Below are 16,584 nucleotides of genomic sequence, written 5' to 3' on the forward strand. Positions count from 1 at the left end.
CGCCTCAGCGACCGTCTTCCCGCCCAAACGGTCACGTGATCCTACAGCGACCAACGGCCCCTTCCCTCAGTTCTCCTTTGCCGCCGCTTGACCAACACACTTCAGCCATAACACCTTAAAAACACCAATATCCGTTACAGCCATCACAGTATTGTGCATTGGAGTTCACAGCGGGGTAGGAGGGAGGGTTGTGTGTCAGCACAGAAGAACTCGATGAACATAAGTTACAGGTATGTTAACCCTGTTTTCATCTTCGTTCTTCTGTGCCTCCACACATGGGAGTGTACCAAGCTTCACACAATAAGGAAGGCGGGGGTGAAGTCCAACACAATTTTATTGAACAAACAAGAACAACAATAAATAGATATGCATATATACATCTATGTAAAAAACTGTGTAAGGACACATAAATATTCAATATTTACATATATACACACCCCCAGGTACATATATACACACTGTCACTCAAGGGTACCCAGCAGGTACGCCAAGAAAGTCATTCCAAAACTCCCTCAGGAAAAAAGGGAGTGTAAGACAGCCTTGGCCACAGATACATCCTGCTCCGCATTGACATCAACGGCGTAATGCCTGACAGAGGTGTCTGCAGAGGACCATGTGGCTGCTTTACAAATGTTAACCAGGGGCACCCCCCTGAGGAGTGCCGAAGAGGATGCTTGGGACCGCGTGGAGTGGGCTCTGACATGGAGCGGGCAAGCCACCCCTGCCAGGGAATAGGCCTTGCTAATGGCCGTCACAATCCACCTAGACAGGGTCTGCGAGGAAGCCCTGTTACCCTTGTCCTTGGCCCCAAAACATACAAACAGGTGAGGACAGGTGCGGAATTCCTTTGTCCTATCAAGGTAATAGGCTAGGGCCCTCTTCAAGTCTAGGGAATGGAGGGCCTTTTCCCCCTTAGAGGAAGGTTGAGGAAAGAATGCAGGCAGTGAGATATCCTGCGAGAGGTGGAAGGCGGACACCACCTTGGGCAGGAACCCGAGGCAGGGACGCAGGACCACCTTGTTGGGATGAAACACAAGAAAGGGAGGGTCAGACCGCAGTGCAGACAGCTCACTGACCCTCCTGGCCGATGTGACGGCCACCAAGAATGCTACCTTGTAGGATAGCATATCCAAGGGGCAGGTAGCCATAGGTTCAAATGGAGGCAACATGAGACGTGAGAGCACCAAGGACAGCGACCACTGAGGCACTGGCGCTGACACAGGTGGGTAAAGATTGTACATGCCCTTAAGGAACTGGCGGGATTGTGGGTGAGAAAACACCGTAGCACCCTCAACTCGGGTGTGAGCAGCTGATATCGCTGCCAGGTGGACCTTGAGGGAGGAAGCCTTCAAGCCCAGGCCACGCAAGTGGCACAAATACTCGAACACAACCCCCAAGGGACTGTTGTCAGGCACCACTCCTCTGGCAAGTGCCCAGAGCTCAAACCTGCGCCACTTGGCCGCATAAGCGCGCCTAGTGGATGGCCGACGAGCATTCAGGAGGACCCTCTGTACCTCGTCAGTAAAGCCTATCGGGGAGGAACGATCCGCCAAGCCGTTAGGTGCAGCTTCCTGGGATCGTGGTGGACCAGGCTCCCGCTTAGGAGAAGGTCTTGCCGAGGGGGCAGACTGACATATGTCCGTTGGGACATCCGCAGGAGCTTCGGGAACCAAACCTGCCGTGGCCAGAAGGGGGCCACCAGGATGCAGTCCGTCCCGTCCTCCTCTATCTTGCACAGGACCCTGGGAATCAAGGGGAACGGAGGAAACATGTAGTGCAAGCCCTGCGTCCACGTAAACTGGAAGGCATCCCCAATAGAGAGGGGGTCGCTCCCTGCCCTGGAACAGAACGTGTGGGCCTTGGTGGTTGCCGCAGTGGCGAACACGTCTATCACTGGATGACCCCACATCCGGAAGATCGGCCCAACGCACTCTCCGTTCAGTTCCCACTCGTGGTCTAGTAACGGGGCCCTGCTGAGGGCATCTGCCCGGGCATTGTCTGACCCAGCCACGTGTATAGCACGGAGCGACACGCCGTTCTTGATAGCCCACTGCCAAGTGAGTGTGGCTTCCCGGCACAGGGCCATGGACACTGTGCCCCCCTGCTGATTCACGTAGTACATGGCAGTCGTGTTGTCCGTCTGCACCAAGACATGACGATTTCTCAGCAGTGCTGTAAGAGACACAAGTGCGAAACGAATGGCCCTTAGTTCAAGCACATTGATATGGAGGGTCTTTTCCCTGTCAGACCAGACATCTTGCACCGACACATCACCACAGTAAGCCCCCCATCCCAACAGAGAGGCATCAGTGGTAACCGTGATGTCATGGTGTTGATACCCGAAAGGGGTCCCTCTAAACAAGTTGTCATCAGACAGCCACCAGTCCAAGGAGGAGAGGATGACCCTCGGGATAGAGAATTTGAGGGACGGAGGGTGCAGTAGAGCATCATACCTCCGCACAAACCAGTTCTGGAGAGGGCGCATACGCAGCCTAGCGAAAGGCACCACAGAGGTGGCCGCTGCCATATGCCCTAGTAAGCACTGGATAGTGCGCACAGACTGGAACCGGTTCCTTTTAAACATGGACACTAGACCCCTTAGGGACCGAGCCCTCTCCAAGGGGAGCAGGGCCTTACCCTCCACAGAGTCTAAAAGCGCACCAATGTAGGACACCTTGCAGCTGGGCACCAGCTTGGATTTCTCCAAGTTCACCAGGAGCCCCAGGCGTTGGCAAGTGCTAAGTACCAAGCCAATGTCCTGCACCAGCCTAGACTCCGATTCGGCCACGATGAGCCAGTCATCGAGGTACGGAAAGATGGTACAGCCTTCTTCCCGTAGGAAGGAAACCACAGGGGCCACACATTTAGTGAACACTCGTGGGGCAGTGGACAGGCCAAAGGGGAGCACCTTATACCGGAAAACCCTATGCCGGTAAACAAAACTCAGGTACTTCCTGTGCTCCTTCCGTATGCCCACGTGAAAGTATGCGTCTTTTAAGTCAAGAACCGCAAACCAATCCCCTTGCTTCAGTAAGGCGATCACCGCCGCCAACGTAACCATTTTGAACTTGGTCACCTTGAGGAAGGCATTAAGGCCCCTCAGATCTAAAATGGGACGTAAACCCCCATCCTTCTTAGGGACCAGGAAGAACCTAGAGAAGAAACCCTTTACAGAGTCCTCATAGGGCAATTCTTCCACAGCACCCTTGGCCAAGAGCGACACGATCTCCGCATCCAGCTCGGCCATAGTGTTATTGACAGCTGTCAGGGGTGAACTGCATCTAGGCAGCTCAACGAACTCCAGCCCGTATCCCAGTTCAACAATAGTTAAGACCCATGAGTCAGATGTTATTGACTCCCACTCAGAGAGGAGTGGACTAAGTCTGTCCGAAAAGTTCGGGGATACGGCTGGCGCGACCCGTCAGTACTGCCTCCCGGCGCCCTGCTGGTCTTTCTGCTGGGCCGGTTGCTGTGCCTGACGAGGCTTGAAGGGCCGACGCCTCCTCTGCTGTTGTGCGGGAGGGTAAGGCCGCTGCTGGTAGGCAGGATACTGATGGTAGCCCGGCCGCTGCTGTTGGTATCTGCCCTGGTAGTGGTAAGGGCCAGACCTGGGAGCGTACCGTGACCTGGAGGAGGGCTTGTCCGCTGGAACCAGACCCAAAGACCGCGCCGTCTGCCGGTCCTCCTTCTTTTTCTTCAGGGTCTCGTCGGTCGATTTGGAAAAGAGCGAGTCCCCCTCAAATGGCATGCTCTCCACCCTGGAACGTACCTCTTGGGACAGGGCCGTAGACCGCAACCAGGAGTGGCGCCTGAGGACCACCGCCGACGCCATACCTCTAGCAGCAGTGTCAGCAGCGTGGCTCCCAGCGTTCATCTGCTGCTTAGACAGCCTCACAGCCTCTGTCTGCAGCAGGGACACCACAGCCTTCTGCTCAGGAGGGAGGTCTCGTGTATAGGATGCCAACTTCTCCCAGAGGTACAGCTGGTACCCTGCCATGATGGTCTGATAGTTGGCAATCCTCAGACCCAGGGAAGAAACAATGTACTGGCGCCTGCCCATGGCATCCAGCTTCTTGCCCTCCTTATCGGCAGGCACCGAGGAGTGACCCGATCGCCTGGGGTTGAACTCCTCTGTGACCAAGGAGGAAGGTGGAGGGTGTTTCACCAGCGCCGGCCAGGTACCCTGCTTGATTTTGTAGAGCTGCTCAATCCTCTTGGATGTTGGAGGCTGATCACAGGGCACCTGCCATACCTTCTCCACGATTTCCTCAATACCCTCGAGCATGGGGAAGCCAACGTACGCCGGGTTGTCCCCGTAAATGCGTTTGAGGAGCTTGTCCTTGGTCTGGGGGACTGCCGAAGAGATGTCCATCTCGAGAGCCTTGGCCATCCTTGCCATCTGGTCGGCGTAGATGCGGAGGTCCTCGAATGGCGAGTCCGCAGATGGCACTAGCTCCTCAGCCGGCGATGGTTCGGACCAGGACTCCGACTGGTAGCCGCCAAAGCTCTCCCCATCCTCCTCATCGGAACCGAGCTGGGATTCCGGAACCTGGAGCAGAGGGGGAGCCCACGCCGACCTCGATGTCGAAGGCCTCGGTTCCGACACGGAGAAGCCCGCAGGTGCCCCCTCCCATTGGCAACGGTATGGCGAGGGGAGGTAGGAAGCCTGCCGATGCCGGGACGCAGTGGACCGGACTGATCGGACACTGTCCCCGGAACCATGCCGCTCACGACCGGCCGGAGGTGGAGACGGACGGGCAGGCGACGGACGGCTCCGACGAGGAGACGGGCTCGGTTCCAGCCTCGGCGACCGAAGGGGAAGCGATGGTCGGCTCCGACGGTGCGGGCTCGGCTCCGGCCCCGACGAGAATTCTGCGGGCACCGTCTCGAAGGCCATCGGATCCGGCACCGGAACGGAGATGTCTTCTGGCTCCGGGGAGCCCAGATGAGGGGAAGGCGTGTGAGGAAGCACGATGACCTCCTCCTGAGGAGCGGGACGCGGCGACCGATGGTGCTTGGTCTTTTTCTTCTTCTTCGGTGGTTCCGAAGAAGACCTCGGAACCGACGCGCTCCTCGCCTTCGAAGGGGACCTCGGCTTCGACCTCTTAGGCTTCATCGGAACCGATCTGGACGTCGGTTCCGACCGGGGACTCGGTACCAGGACCCTCGGTTCCGACGTAGGTCTCGGATCCGACCTGGTAGATGACGCGCTATGGGGCGGCCGCACCGGTCCCTGCGCTGGAGAGGCCGCTCTCGACACCGAGGTACTCGGGGGACGCGGTTTCGACCCCGACCTCGCGGAGGCCACTGAGCCAGCTCTGGAATGCCGTTCGGCAGAGGGGCTTGGGCCGGCCTTGGAGGAGGGCAACGGAGCGCCTCCGGACATGACCTTCTGCCACAGGGAGGAGTTCAGTCGGGCCTTGCGCTCCTGCCGGGCCTTGCTGGTGAAACCCTGGCAAATTTTACAGGCCGTCACATTATGGGTCTCCCCCAAACAGAACAGGCACAGTTCATGGCCATCGGTCTTGGCCATTTTCGTGTGGCATTGGAGGCAATGCTTGAAGAGAGCCTTTGAGGCCATCTTCAGGGGCACGCGAAAGGAAGGTCAAAAACAGTCCGAGTCAAATTACCGAGTCCACAACAAAGTCCAAAACGAGATCCGAAGAATAGTCGAGGTCACGAAGTCCGAAGTCAAAAGCCAAGCAATCAGTCAGAATAAAGCACGAAGCACAAAAAAGCACAGAGCAACGAAGCTCACGTTCTCTCCAAGCGGCGGCAAGAAGAGAACTGAGGGAAGGGGCCGTTGGTCGCTGTAGGATCACGTGACCGTTTGGGCGGGAAGACGGTCGCTGAGGCGCGCGACAAACGGCCCCTTCGGAGCCTTGGAAGCTCTAGAAAATTCTCCGGCGGCTGGCCTGCGCCTGCGCAGTCCCCATGTGTGGAGGCACAGAAGAACGAAGATGAAGCTTTAGATACCAATCTGGTATCTGAGGAAGGGGCTTTGAGCCAAGCTACAAGTGACGCCTTACACAGGTTGGACGCTTGTCAGCTTACCTCAAGTTTTGATGGGAAATGTAGGCATCCTGGTTTTACAGCTTGGCTCTCCATTTGCAAGACCAGGATGCCTACATTTCCCATCAAAACTTGAGGGAAGCTGACAAGTGTCCAACCTATGTCAGGCGTCACTTGTAGCTTGGCTCTTTGACTCTTAAAAACTTATATGCTGAAAATCTTGTTGGCCTCTAAGGTGCCACTAGGCTAAAATCTTGCTGTTAGTAGATAATCTGTGCTTCTGCAGCCAAGAAGACAATCTGAAGGACAGAACTGGGAAATATCCATCCAGAATCATCCATTCATTCTTTTAGTGTTATTTATAGACATATTTTTAACTTTAACCCCCCCCCCCCAAAGTGGTTTACAAAATAATCAGTAAAATAAATAAATCCCTTGTTTAAAAAAAAGTAATTGTTATGACCTGTACTTTCTTTAGGGTGGATTTTGCTTTAAATCTCCCCCTTACACCCTCTGGGTCGTTTGCTGCCACCAGGAATATATTATTCCAAATATTTTATTTAAATTTTCCCTTTTGTAACGTGTTTGAGCGTCAGGCTCCTTCGTGGTTCTATGTGGCCCTGAGGATAGGAATGGGAGATTCCAATGACTGCTACTCTGGGATATAACAAAACAAAATAAAAGTTTATTTTTTAAGAAGTGTATTGGTTACATAAAAGTAGTTGTTAGTTCTTCTAGTTGCTTCATCCAAACTCATTCACACAGATCTCTTGTAAAGCTTCACACACAGTTAGCCTCTTTCTCTAGGCTCTATATTTCTCTCACAGAGAACTCCTCAGGCAGCACACAGCTAGCCTGTTTTCTTTTCACTCTCAATTCTTTCTCAGGCGCACACACAGTTTGCCTGCTTCAAATAGAATGAATATATAGTCTCACAGACACATTCAGTTCAGGCTTCCACTCGGGTTGCCTTTCCCTCCCAAATACATGAACACACTCAGGCTGCACACAGCTCGCCTCTCTTGCCCTAACTGAACCTTTTTCTCTCCCTCAGTAACTGAAAACCGCCTTCACTCCGCCCACTCTCTGTCATCAACCAATCATATCACTCACTCATCTCTCTCTTTCACCCCCCACTCTTCACCTATCTCACCAAACATTTAAAGACGCATGCACCCATTTCTTGAAATCATTACAGTAATGTTCAGCAGTGCCAAAAACCAGTTTGCCTACGCACACACCCCATAGCACCATTATACATTGATCCAACTCAGAGGCCCTCCAAAAAAGACAGACCTATCTTGGGCCATTAATGAAGTGTCCATTTGCAGCTTCTGAGGGAGAGTATTCTATATTTAGGGTTGGGCATTGGCCCAAAAAGTCCTTCCCCCAGTTCCCACTAGCGGAACTTCTACTAAGGCTGGTTCCTGGAGGAAGGCATCTTGGGTTGGCTAGGAGTTCACCAGGCCGAGGTTTGTCATGTTGTCTTTGAGAAGCTCAAGGTAAAGCCTTATCTGCAGTGAAGACCCAGGAAACAGGATCAAGATGAAACAACTCCCTAGCCAGCAAAGAGACCTTGTGATTGTTCTGGCGTCTGTCTTCTGTTTTCTTGTCACGCATGACTTGGATGACTTTAATTAGTCACATCAGTACCAATGGACCAAATAGTAGCTATTTCAGGTTGGAAAAACAGCCCAGGGTGTGTATGACTCTTGCACTACTGTCCGGATCAGAATCGGACCCCTCACACCTGATTTTTAAAGAGAAAAGAGAAAAAACAGCAGGAGTGCTATTCACAGGACCACCATTGGAACTGATCCACAAATTATAGTCCTTTGTGTTTCTATCAGACACATTCTGTGAGGTCCACACTGGGAACTTAATTCCCTCAGGGCAATATGTGAAGAAAATGGATTTAAGCCTCCCCCCTCTTCCCCCCCACTAAGTTCTGTTTTACTGACTGGAAAGGACCCTAGAAGGCCTCTATTTACCCAATTGGTAAATTTTAGTCTATGTTGTTCCCCAGTGGAGCAAACAGCAGCTCCTCAGGGCCATTTAGGTTGTGGAAAAGGTGCAAGACATCTGAATTGGGCCCGTTCAGGTACATACAAGGACTTTCTTTGTAACAACAACAAACAGTGTGCTTATATACTGCCCTTCTGGATAGATTAGTGCCACTCAGGGCCAAACTACAGAAGAGTCTCCTTCCCCTGGCTGTGAGAAGGGATAGTTGAGTCCAGTGGTGGTGGTGGCAGCAACTCTTTCTGCCACTGCTAGTTGCCTGGCAGTTTTGAGCTCCCCTCACTGACTCTTTCCCTCCCATCCTGCTGCTGCTGGCCCGACCACTACCCAGGTAAACTTGTGATAACCCAAAATGTGTCAGGCATCTTGTGTAGTTTAGCCCTCAGAGTGGTGAACAAAGTCATTGTTGTTATTATCTCCACTACAGCTGGGGAGATGGGAAAGAGAGGCTTACCCAAGGCCAACTGCTGAGCTAATGGCAGTAGTAGGAGTTGAACCGGCAGAGTGCTGATTTACAACCCAACCACGTAACCGCTATGGTACAGATTCATAATATGTGAGTTGGCTCTCATATTGTCGAGCCATTCAAAATCTTCAAAACTTAATGGACACAGAGATGCTTTAAGACCTGGGGCCCTAGTAACTAGCCTGGTCATCTTGACTCCTTAAACAGATTGTGGATCCTGTTGCTTATTGTAGCATATCTTACTTGACTAGGCAGGTCAGCTGTATTTTCAGATGCGCTGAGCCCTTGGTGATTTACACTGCTTTTTTATTTTTTAAAAAACAGATTTTTAGAGAGGATTCATCAGGCATCCCGATGAACTGATCTGGAAATGGAAAAAGAACTACATACACATGCAGTGTCAAAGACAGCTTCCCTCCTTGCAGCCAGGCATCTGTTTCTTCCTGTGCTGAAAATACAGTTTTGATTTAACTTTTCAGCACAGGCATGAAGTTCATTAGCATTTACATAATCCACCCAGGAAATCCTGCTTTATTTTACACGCGTTTAAGTCTTTTGCTTAGCATTTGACAGCTTAAGAAAAAGATGGTTGGTTGGAATGTCTAGAGTGAAAGAACCAAACAGCTCTGAACCATTTTGTTTCATCAGTTCTTTTATCTTTTCTCTCTTCCCCAGTCACTAAATGGTTTTGCATTGGTGGTAAGTTCTGATGGAATGGTATTCTATGCATCCCCGACAATTGTGGATTATCTAGGATTTCATCAGGTAAATATGAAGAAATAAACTTCTGGACTGTTGCACATTGTGGTGTATTTGCCTTACAGTCCTTGGTCCTGTTGCCATTTTTTTCCTGTTTGCTGCTCTAAAACATTTTTTATTTATGTTAAAGTTTATAACATGCCTTGCTCCCAGAGGTCCCAAGAAGCTCACCAGATAGGTTGATGCATTAAAAAAATATCCATAGTTTTTAAAAAAGCTCATCTTGTATCCCAACCCTAGTTGAAAATGCCTTCCTAAGTTACACAGCTTTGGCCTTTTTCCTAAAGGCTGTGAAAGATGGTGCTTGCGGCTTGCTTAACTTACTTTGGACCAGGGCTTTTTTTCAGCTGGAACATGGTGGAACAGAGTTCCGGCACCTCTTGAAAATGGTCACATGGCCGGTGGCCCCGCCCCTGATCTCCAGACAGAGGGGAGTTTAGATCGTCCTCTAAATTCCCCTCTGTCTGGAGATCAGGGGGCGAGGCCACCAGCCGTGTGACCATTTCTCCGAGGGCTATTTAAACTTTAAAAAACTCCCCCTTCGTTCCAGCTGACCCAAAGTAACGCCATTGTGCGGTGCTGAGTTCCACCACTGAGTTCCACCACCTCTTTTCCCAGAAAAAAAGCCCTGCTTTGGACAGACCATTCCTTAAGGTCAGAGAGACAACTCAAAAGTTCATCATCAAACATTGGGGGGGCGGGGGTAGGATCACAAGCAAAAACCAGGAATGATTAGTACAATTGATGCACAGATCCATAGGGGTGGGGGGTCTTTGGATGTGTGAGCTGCAGCTCACAAAGGGCTTTAAAGATGAAAGCCAGGACTTTAAATTCAGCCCAGAAATGGATAGGCATTCAGTGAAGGTATTTTAGCTCAAGCAAATGATATTTATAAATAGAGCAGCATCTGCATTTTGCACCAACTTAAAGGCAGTTCCACACCGAGCATTTCACAAAAGTCAAACCCTGAGGTTACAGCAACATTAGTGTAGCCAGACTGGCTGAGTCTGGAAGTGGGAGATAACTGCCAAGCCAGGTGGAAATGATAACTGGAAATGTTAACCCCAACACCAACTAGTTGGTTAGTCTCCTCATGTGATCTGCAAAACACAAGATCTCTTCCTTCTGGAGAATCAGCCTTGCCAACCAGCATCACCTCTTTGTCTGGATTAAGCTTCAGCGAACCACACCAAATTGCTACTTGGGCATATGTATTTATGGGTTATGACTTGTCTTCACTGCACCCAAGGTGTTGTGCAGTTTGAAAGTAGCATAATGTTCAGTAACATCCTTGTTCTGTAAGAATTCACTTGACCGTTAATAATTCTTTACATCACCTCTGGGTCCACTGGGTCAGGCTTGTGGGTCAGTGAGCACTCCAGCACCTTCATGTGAAGGTTGGGAGTCGCCTCGGGCTCTCCGTCTCTCTCCCTGCGCCTCTCCACAGACTGTTCGAGACTGCTCAGCAGCATATCTGTGTGGGTCTCCTTTTAAGGGCAGTGCTGAAGCTGTGCTGTCCCAGTAAGCCTCATGGAGTTCTCAGAGCCAAGCTACAAGTGACGCCTGACACAGGTTGGACACTTGTCAGTTTCCCTCAAGTTTTGATGGGAAATGTAGGCATCCTGGTCTTGCAGCTGTAATGGAGAGCCAAGCTGTAAAACCAGGACGCCTACATTTCCCATCAAAACTTGAGGGAAGCTGACAAGTGTCCAAACTGTGTCAGGCGTCACTTGTAGCTTGGCTGTCAGTGAGGAATCCTCTTGAACGTTTGAAAAGGAGCGTGGCTAGTTTGCTTGCTGGGACACTCTCTCAACCAGACTGTGGATTTGTCACCCTGCTGGCTGGTAGGCAGGCAGGCCTGCTGCGGGACACAGCTCTTTAAAGGGTTTTGTCAGCTCATCCAGTGGCTCTGCTGCCAATGGTATGCTGTCATGGTTGGTGCCATTCCAGGCTCCAGTGGTGGTGCTGGGGGTGGAGCAATGTCACTGAGCCAGCGGCATGGCAAGCATCCACCCACTCACTTCAGAGCCGGTGGTAAGTACAGGAGTCCTCTGAACGCATACAACCGTGCCACATTTTTAGCCAGTTGGTTGTGCATGAAGAAAAACATCAGAACCCCATATCAGGCATGCATGATGTATCCCACATGCTATTTTTTAAAATTAATAGTTAGCAATCGGAAACCATGGCCGTTTCCACACTACCCACCTTCAATCGTAACGCCGCAGAACGTTGCAAACAAAACCTGGAAGATAGCATTTTCTTGCGCGAGTTTTACGCGATGTCGCACAAAACTCGCACAAGAAAATGCTATCTTCCGATGAGCATCAAATACAGCAAATGCAACCGTTTGACATGGAGGCAACTGTTTGGCTGGAACTGGTTCCTGAAACTTAAAAAAAAACTTCAACAAAAGGCATTACACTGTTCCTTGGAAATTCTTTTTTGAGTCAACTTCCAGAGGGGGTAGTTGTTGTTATCACAACAAAAAGAACAAAGCATCTAGTGGCACCTTTAAGACTGATGGATTTATTATCACTCAAGCTTTCCATGGCTTAGAGCTCACTTCAAAACTGAAAGTTCAGCTGTAAAAAAGTCTTGACATTTTAAGCTTTAAAAAAAATAAAACTAACATGTTGCTTTTAAAAAATCAGCACTTCGATTCACTAAAATATAAACATCGCAGACTAGATACCATCAAACCTTAGGGGAAGGAGAACCGGAAAGAATTCAGTTTTGTCTTTGATACCAAATGACTATTATTTTTGTGTGCCCATTTATTGTTCAGGTTTTCTTTTTAATTTATAATTGTTTTGAGCAACCTTGGGGTCTCTCAAGGGGACTGAAAGGTGGCATATAAATCAGCCAAGAAAAAAAGAGACAGCTGCCTTCTTCTACATAAGCAGTGCCATAGTTTCGGTTAGAGAGAAGAATTTGGGTAATGTTCTGGTAATGTTACCAGAAAGGTATTGATCTTCCAAAACCCCCAATGTTTCTGCGTACTATACTGTAAGAGTCTAAGTGTCATATTGTCACTGTTTCAGACAGATGTCATGCATCAAAACATATATGATTATATTCATGTGGATGACCGGCAAGATTTCCATAGACAACTGCACTGGGCTATGAATCCGCCGCAACTGCTGTCTGGACAAAACACACAGACAGAGGCGGGTGAGTTGGAGTAATATTCTGTAGACCTGTAAGAAAATGAGGGTGAAGGGGAAGGGATGTGGCAAATGTGGGAGATTCGTGTTTCCACACGGTCTAGATATAGCGAGTAACTCCCGCATACTTTCGCTCCAAAACTCGTCAAAACCCGACCATGCCCGACATCACCTGTCTTGTTCCGCCTCCATTTATTCCGCGTCAGTCCGAATTTTCAGCAGTCCGTGTGTTCCTCTGATGACGATTTCTAACGTTTGGGAACACTCCGTCATTGTGGAAGCCCGCCCCTGTTGTCGCCGCAGCTAGGCAGCCCAACCTTTTTTTGTTTTTAAAAGAAAAGGCACGTTTTGCGCAGTTTCGTAATATCAATGGATGAAGGGCACGATATTATGAGGGGTGAGGGGCTCTCTTTGCCTGTGCGTGGCTGCGAGGAGCAGCAGGTACTTGGTGGTGTGCAGGGCTGGAGCGAGCTGCCGGTTATTGCTGGGCAGGAAGACAAGCCGGCGACGGCTCCTCTGGGAGGAAAGGAGGCAGCGGCAACACAGGCGCCTTTGGCCACGGGGGGCAAGAGAGGCGGGAGAAGGAGCCAAGGTGGACGTTGGGGAGAGCGCTTGGAGCTCCTCGAGGGAAGGAAGGAACATTCCACCATCGTGGAAGCCCGCCCCCCTTTTCTTTTTTGTCTCCGCCGCCAGGCAGCCCAACCAATTTTTTTTTTTTAAGAAACATTTTGCGCAGTTTCGTGATTTCAATGGATGAAGGGCACGATATTATGAGTTGGACCCATGTTTCAGGAACCCTGGCGGGCATCGCAAAAAAAAAAATTGGTGCATGAAAAAAGTGATCTTTTTTTTTAAGGTGCAAAGGAAAAAGTGATTTTTTTAAAAATGGAGAGGCAGAACCCAACGTGCTGTGGGGGGCTGTTTTGATCAGCAGCAGCCTGCAACACCCCTCGCCCCGCCAACTACTTGCTTTGCCCTTGGCGCCCCTGCAGCTCCTCGCAGACCTCCACCCTGCTTGGCTAGGAGCGCTGGGGCAAGAGGCTCTCTTCCCCTGTGCGTGGCTGCGAGAAGTGGCCGGTGCTTGGGGGCGTGCAGGGCTGGAGTGAGCCACCGGTTGCTGCTGACAAGAGAGGCGGGAGAAGGAGCCGAGGTGGGACGTTGGGGAGAGCGCCTGAAGCTCCCCGAGGGAAGGAAGGCAGCACAAGAAAACTGTAAAGAAAACATGGAATGGGTTTTAAGAGCCTTGCTGCTCTGGTGCTTGGAATGGCAGCCCCTAATGTGGAGTTTGCCCATAAACCAGTGCAACCCATAAACCAGTGCCCATAAACCAATGCAACCAATAGCCCCCCCCCCGAGAGATTTTCGCGGGCAAACTAGCAGTCCTATCACAAGCCGTCCTTGGAGGAGCGTCAGATTTATCTATTGAAATCCCGAACTAACGCAAAACTCAGCTCCCAAACAAAAAAAAAGGCGGAGACGGGGAGGCCAAGCCGCCCACTGCCCTGCAGTTTCTAATGCCCGTGTGGGCTGTTGGGAGCGGAACAATGTGGCACGATGCGGAAGAAGCCGCAATGAGGAGGGTGATCATGGGGTTGTGGGAAGGTGATTAATTGCGCCTGATTCGCGGGATTTTTGACTGTCTGGAAACGGCCCTGTTTGCATCACTCTCATCTTACTGCCATCCAGGGCTTTTTTTCTGGGAAAAGAGGTGGTGGAACTCAATGGGTTGCCCTTGGAGAAAATGGTCACGTGGAGGGCAATCTCAACTCCCCTCTGTCTGGAGATCAGGGGGCGGGGCCACCAGTCATGTGACCATTTTCAAGAGGTTCTGGAACTCCATTCCACCGCGTTTCAGCTGAAAAAAAGCCCTGCTGCCATCTCATCTTTCTTGCCCTTTCCCCCCTCTCCTTGACATAGAACAGCTGTCCCTTCTGTCACCTTTCTGCTGATTCTCTCCCCACATCATCACTCTATGATCTTGTGCCTATTAGAATCAAGGCTTTTTTTCTGGGAAAAGAGGTAGTGGAACTCAGTGGGTTGCCAGCACAGGGGGCAACTCCTGGCAGGAGATGGTGCCTCTGGTACCACATGTGCGCACCCAAAGTGCACGTATGCTCCCAGGGCCAATGACGTCACTTTGGGTCAGCTGGAACAAGGGGGGAGTTTTTAAAAGTTTAAATCGCCCTTGGTAAAAATGGTCACATGGCTGGTGGCCCTGCCTCCTGATCTCCAGACAGAGGTGATTTTAGATTGCCCTCTGCGCCATGGCCCTCCGTTCCGCTGTGTTCCAGCTGAAAAAAAGCCGTATTAGAATTATTTTTTTAAAAGTTTGTTACATAATCTGAAATTTGCTTTTTATTGTTCTTAGGAGAAGAATTCATTCTTAATAAAATGTTTGAAGCACAGGAGAATGGCAGGATGTCAACAGACTTTTCGCCCTTTTTAACTCGTTGTTTTACTTGTCGGATCCGCTGCCTTTTAGATAGTACTTCTGGCTTCCTTGTAAGTAAACCGTGTACTGTATATAGCGTATTTCAGATCAATGATCCGGGTGAAATTGTGGAAACAGGATAATTGTTAGTGAGTCAGACAGATAGTTGTTATATTTAAATAATTCGGTTTTTGTGTTGTCTAATGTCAGTCCTAGAATTGTTTATGCTCTGTTTCAGCATTTTTTTCCAACAATTTTTGAATTTTTTCATTTTTTTCTGTATTGGATTTTTGCTAATGTGATGTCTTTGTAAACTTGCATTTATTTATCCTATGGCATTGTTTATTGAAATGTCCTTGATACTTACTGTACTGATCTCACGTTATGTAATCTGTCTTGAGTCTCAGTGAAAAAAGTGGACTATAAATGACATAAATAATAGCAAATAATAATAATGACAATAGTAATAATGACTCTGCAGTTCCAGAGCTGGGATTGAACTAGGCAGGTGCAAAGAGGTCATAGCTTCAAGGTATTACATCTACATTGCATCATTTTAGCAAAGAACCTTGGGTGAGAGTACATGCACTGTTTTTGGCTAATGGGATCTGGCTAGTTGCTACAGTTTTGGATCAAACAGTATAATAGCTTGCCCTCCCCCCTCCCCAAGACCCCTATTGCTTTTGGATTCTGTATGGTTGCTGAAGGATTTTCTGCTACCTGCTTTTGTGCTCTAGACCTGCTCACCTGGGTTGCTACCAGCTCAGGATTCTGTCTCCAAATTTTGAGACTTTGGAACCTTGTTTGGACTGTTTTGGTTTATCCTGAAAGGTAACCTCAGGCTGGGAGAGTGAAAGTCAGTTTAAGTGTGTTAGTTTAGTTATCTAGTATTTGTTGTTTTCCGTTCTGCTTGCACAGTTGTATGTCTGTAACCTTTTACACTTCTGTTAATAAACTCTTTCGATGATAACCTTTTGTGTTATTTGGGAATTTGCAAGCTTCAGTCTGAATTTAGTACTTTGGCCCATTTTGGTTACAGCTGCCCAGGGCTTTTTTTCTGGGAAAAGAGGTGGTGGAACTCAGTAGGTTGCCAGCACAGGGGGCAACTCCTGGTGGGAGGGCAATCTCAACTCCCCTCTGTCTGGAGATCAGGGGGCGGGGCCACCGGCCATGTGACCATTTTCAGGAGGTGCCGGAACTCCGTTCCACCACGTTCCAGCTGAAAAAAATCCCTGCAGCTGCCCAAATAGTTGTTTAGTAGAACTCAATCTGCAAAGTGATCTACCTTGCAGGGTTGACTTCCTATTTAAAACCTCATAAGGGCTGAGAACTTGCCTCTCAGTTCTACAGCTGAAGATTTAGTCGAGGGCTTCCGATTGGCCACTGGAGATCTGATTGGCTGAGCAGACTAAAATAATGTTGTTTCAGTTTCAGCTACCCCCATAATGTCGGTTTTATTTTCTTTCACTCCTCTTTATAGTGCATTTTTAAAATGACCCCTCTTCTCCCCTGCGCTTGGGCTTCCTTTGTTCGTGTGGCTCTGCCTTCTGCAGCAGCACTTTGTCATTTGCGCCATCTTCTGTGTCAGCCATTTTGTAGTTGCCTTTGTCAGAATTCCAAAGGTGCCCACAGGCTTTTAAAAGGCTGGGGACACCTGCAGGAAGTGTGGCTTGAACCTAATGCAGTAACATTATTTAAGCACCGTTTCACAGGCAACTATTTCCTGT

General features: G+C 49.6%; 1 protein-coding gene across 1 annotated transcript in view; it reads left to right on the plus strand.

Moving 5' to 3' along the window:
* AHRR (aryl hydrocarbon receptor repressor) overlaps window positions 1-16,584 on the plus strand; it is a 58,151-nt gene that overhangs the window by 29,769 nt on the left and 11,798 nt on the right. Inside the window, exons 4-6 of the mRNA XM_054991712.1 lie at window positions 9,176-9,265; window positions 12,304-12,433; window positions 14,795-14,928. Of these exons, the coding sequence (XP_054847687.1) occupies window positions 9,176-9,265; window positions 12,304-12,433; window positions 14,795-14,928 (354 nt within the window). The remainder of the gene's footprint in view (window positions 1-9,175; window positions 9,266-12,303; window positions 12,434-14,794; window positions 14,929-16,584) is intronic.

Source organism: Eublepharis macularius, chromosome 11 (assembly GCF_028583425.1).
Source record: "Eublepharis macularius isolate TG4126 chromosome 11, MPM_Emac_v1.0, whole genome shotgun sequence".
NCBI classification, from domain to species: Eukaryota; Metazoa; Chordata; class Lepidosauria; order Squamata; family Eublepharidae; genus Eublepharis; species Eublepharis macularius.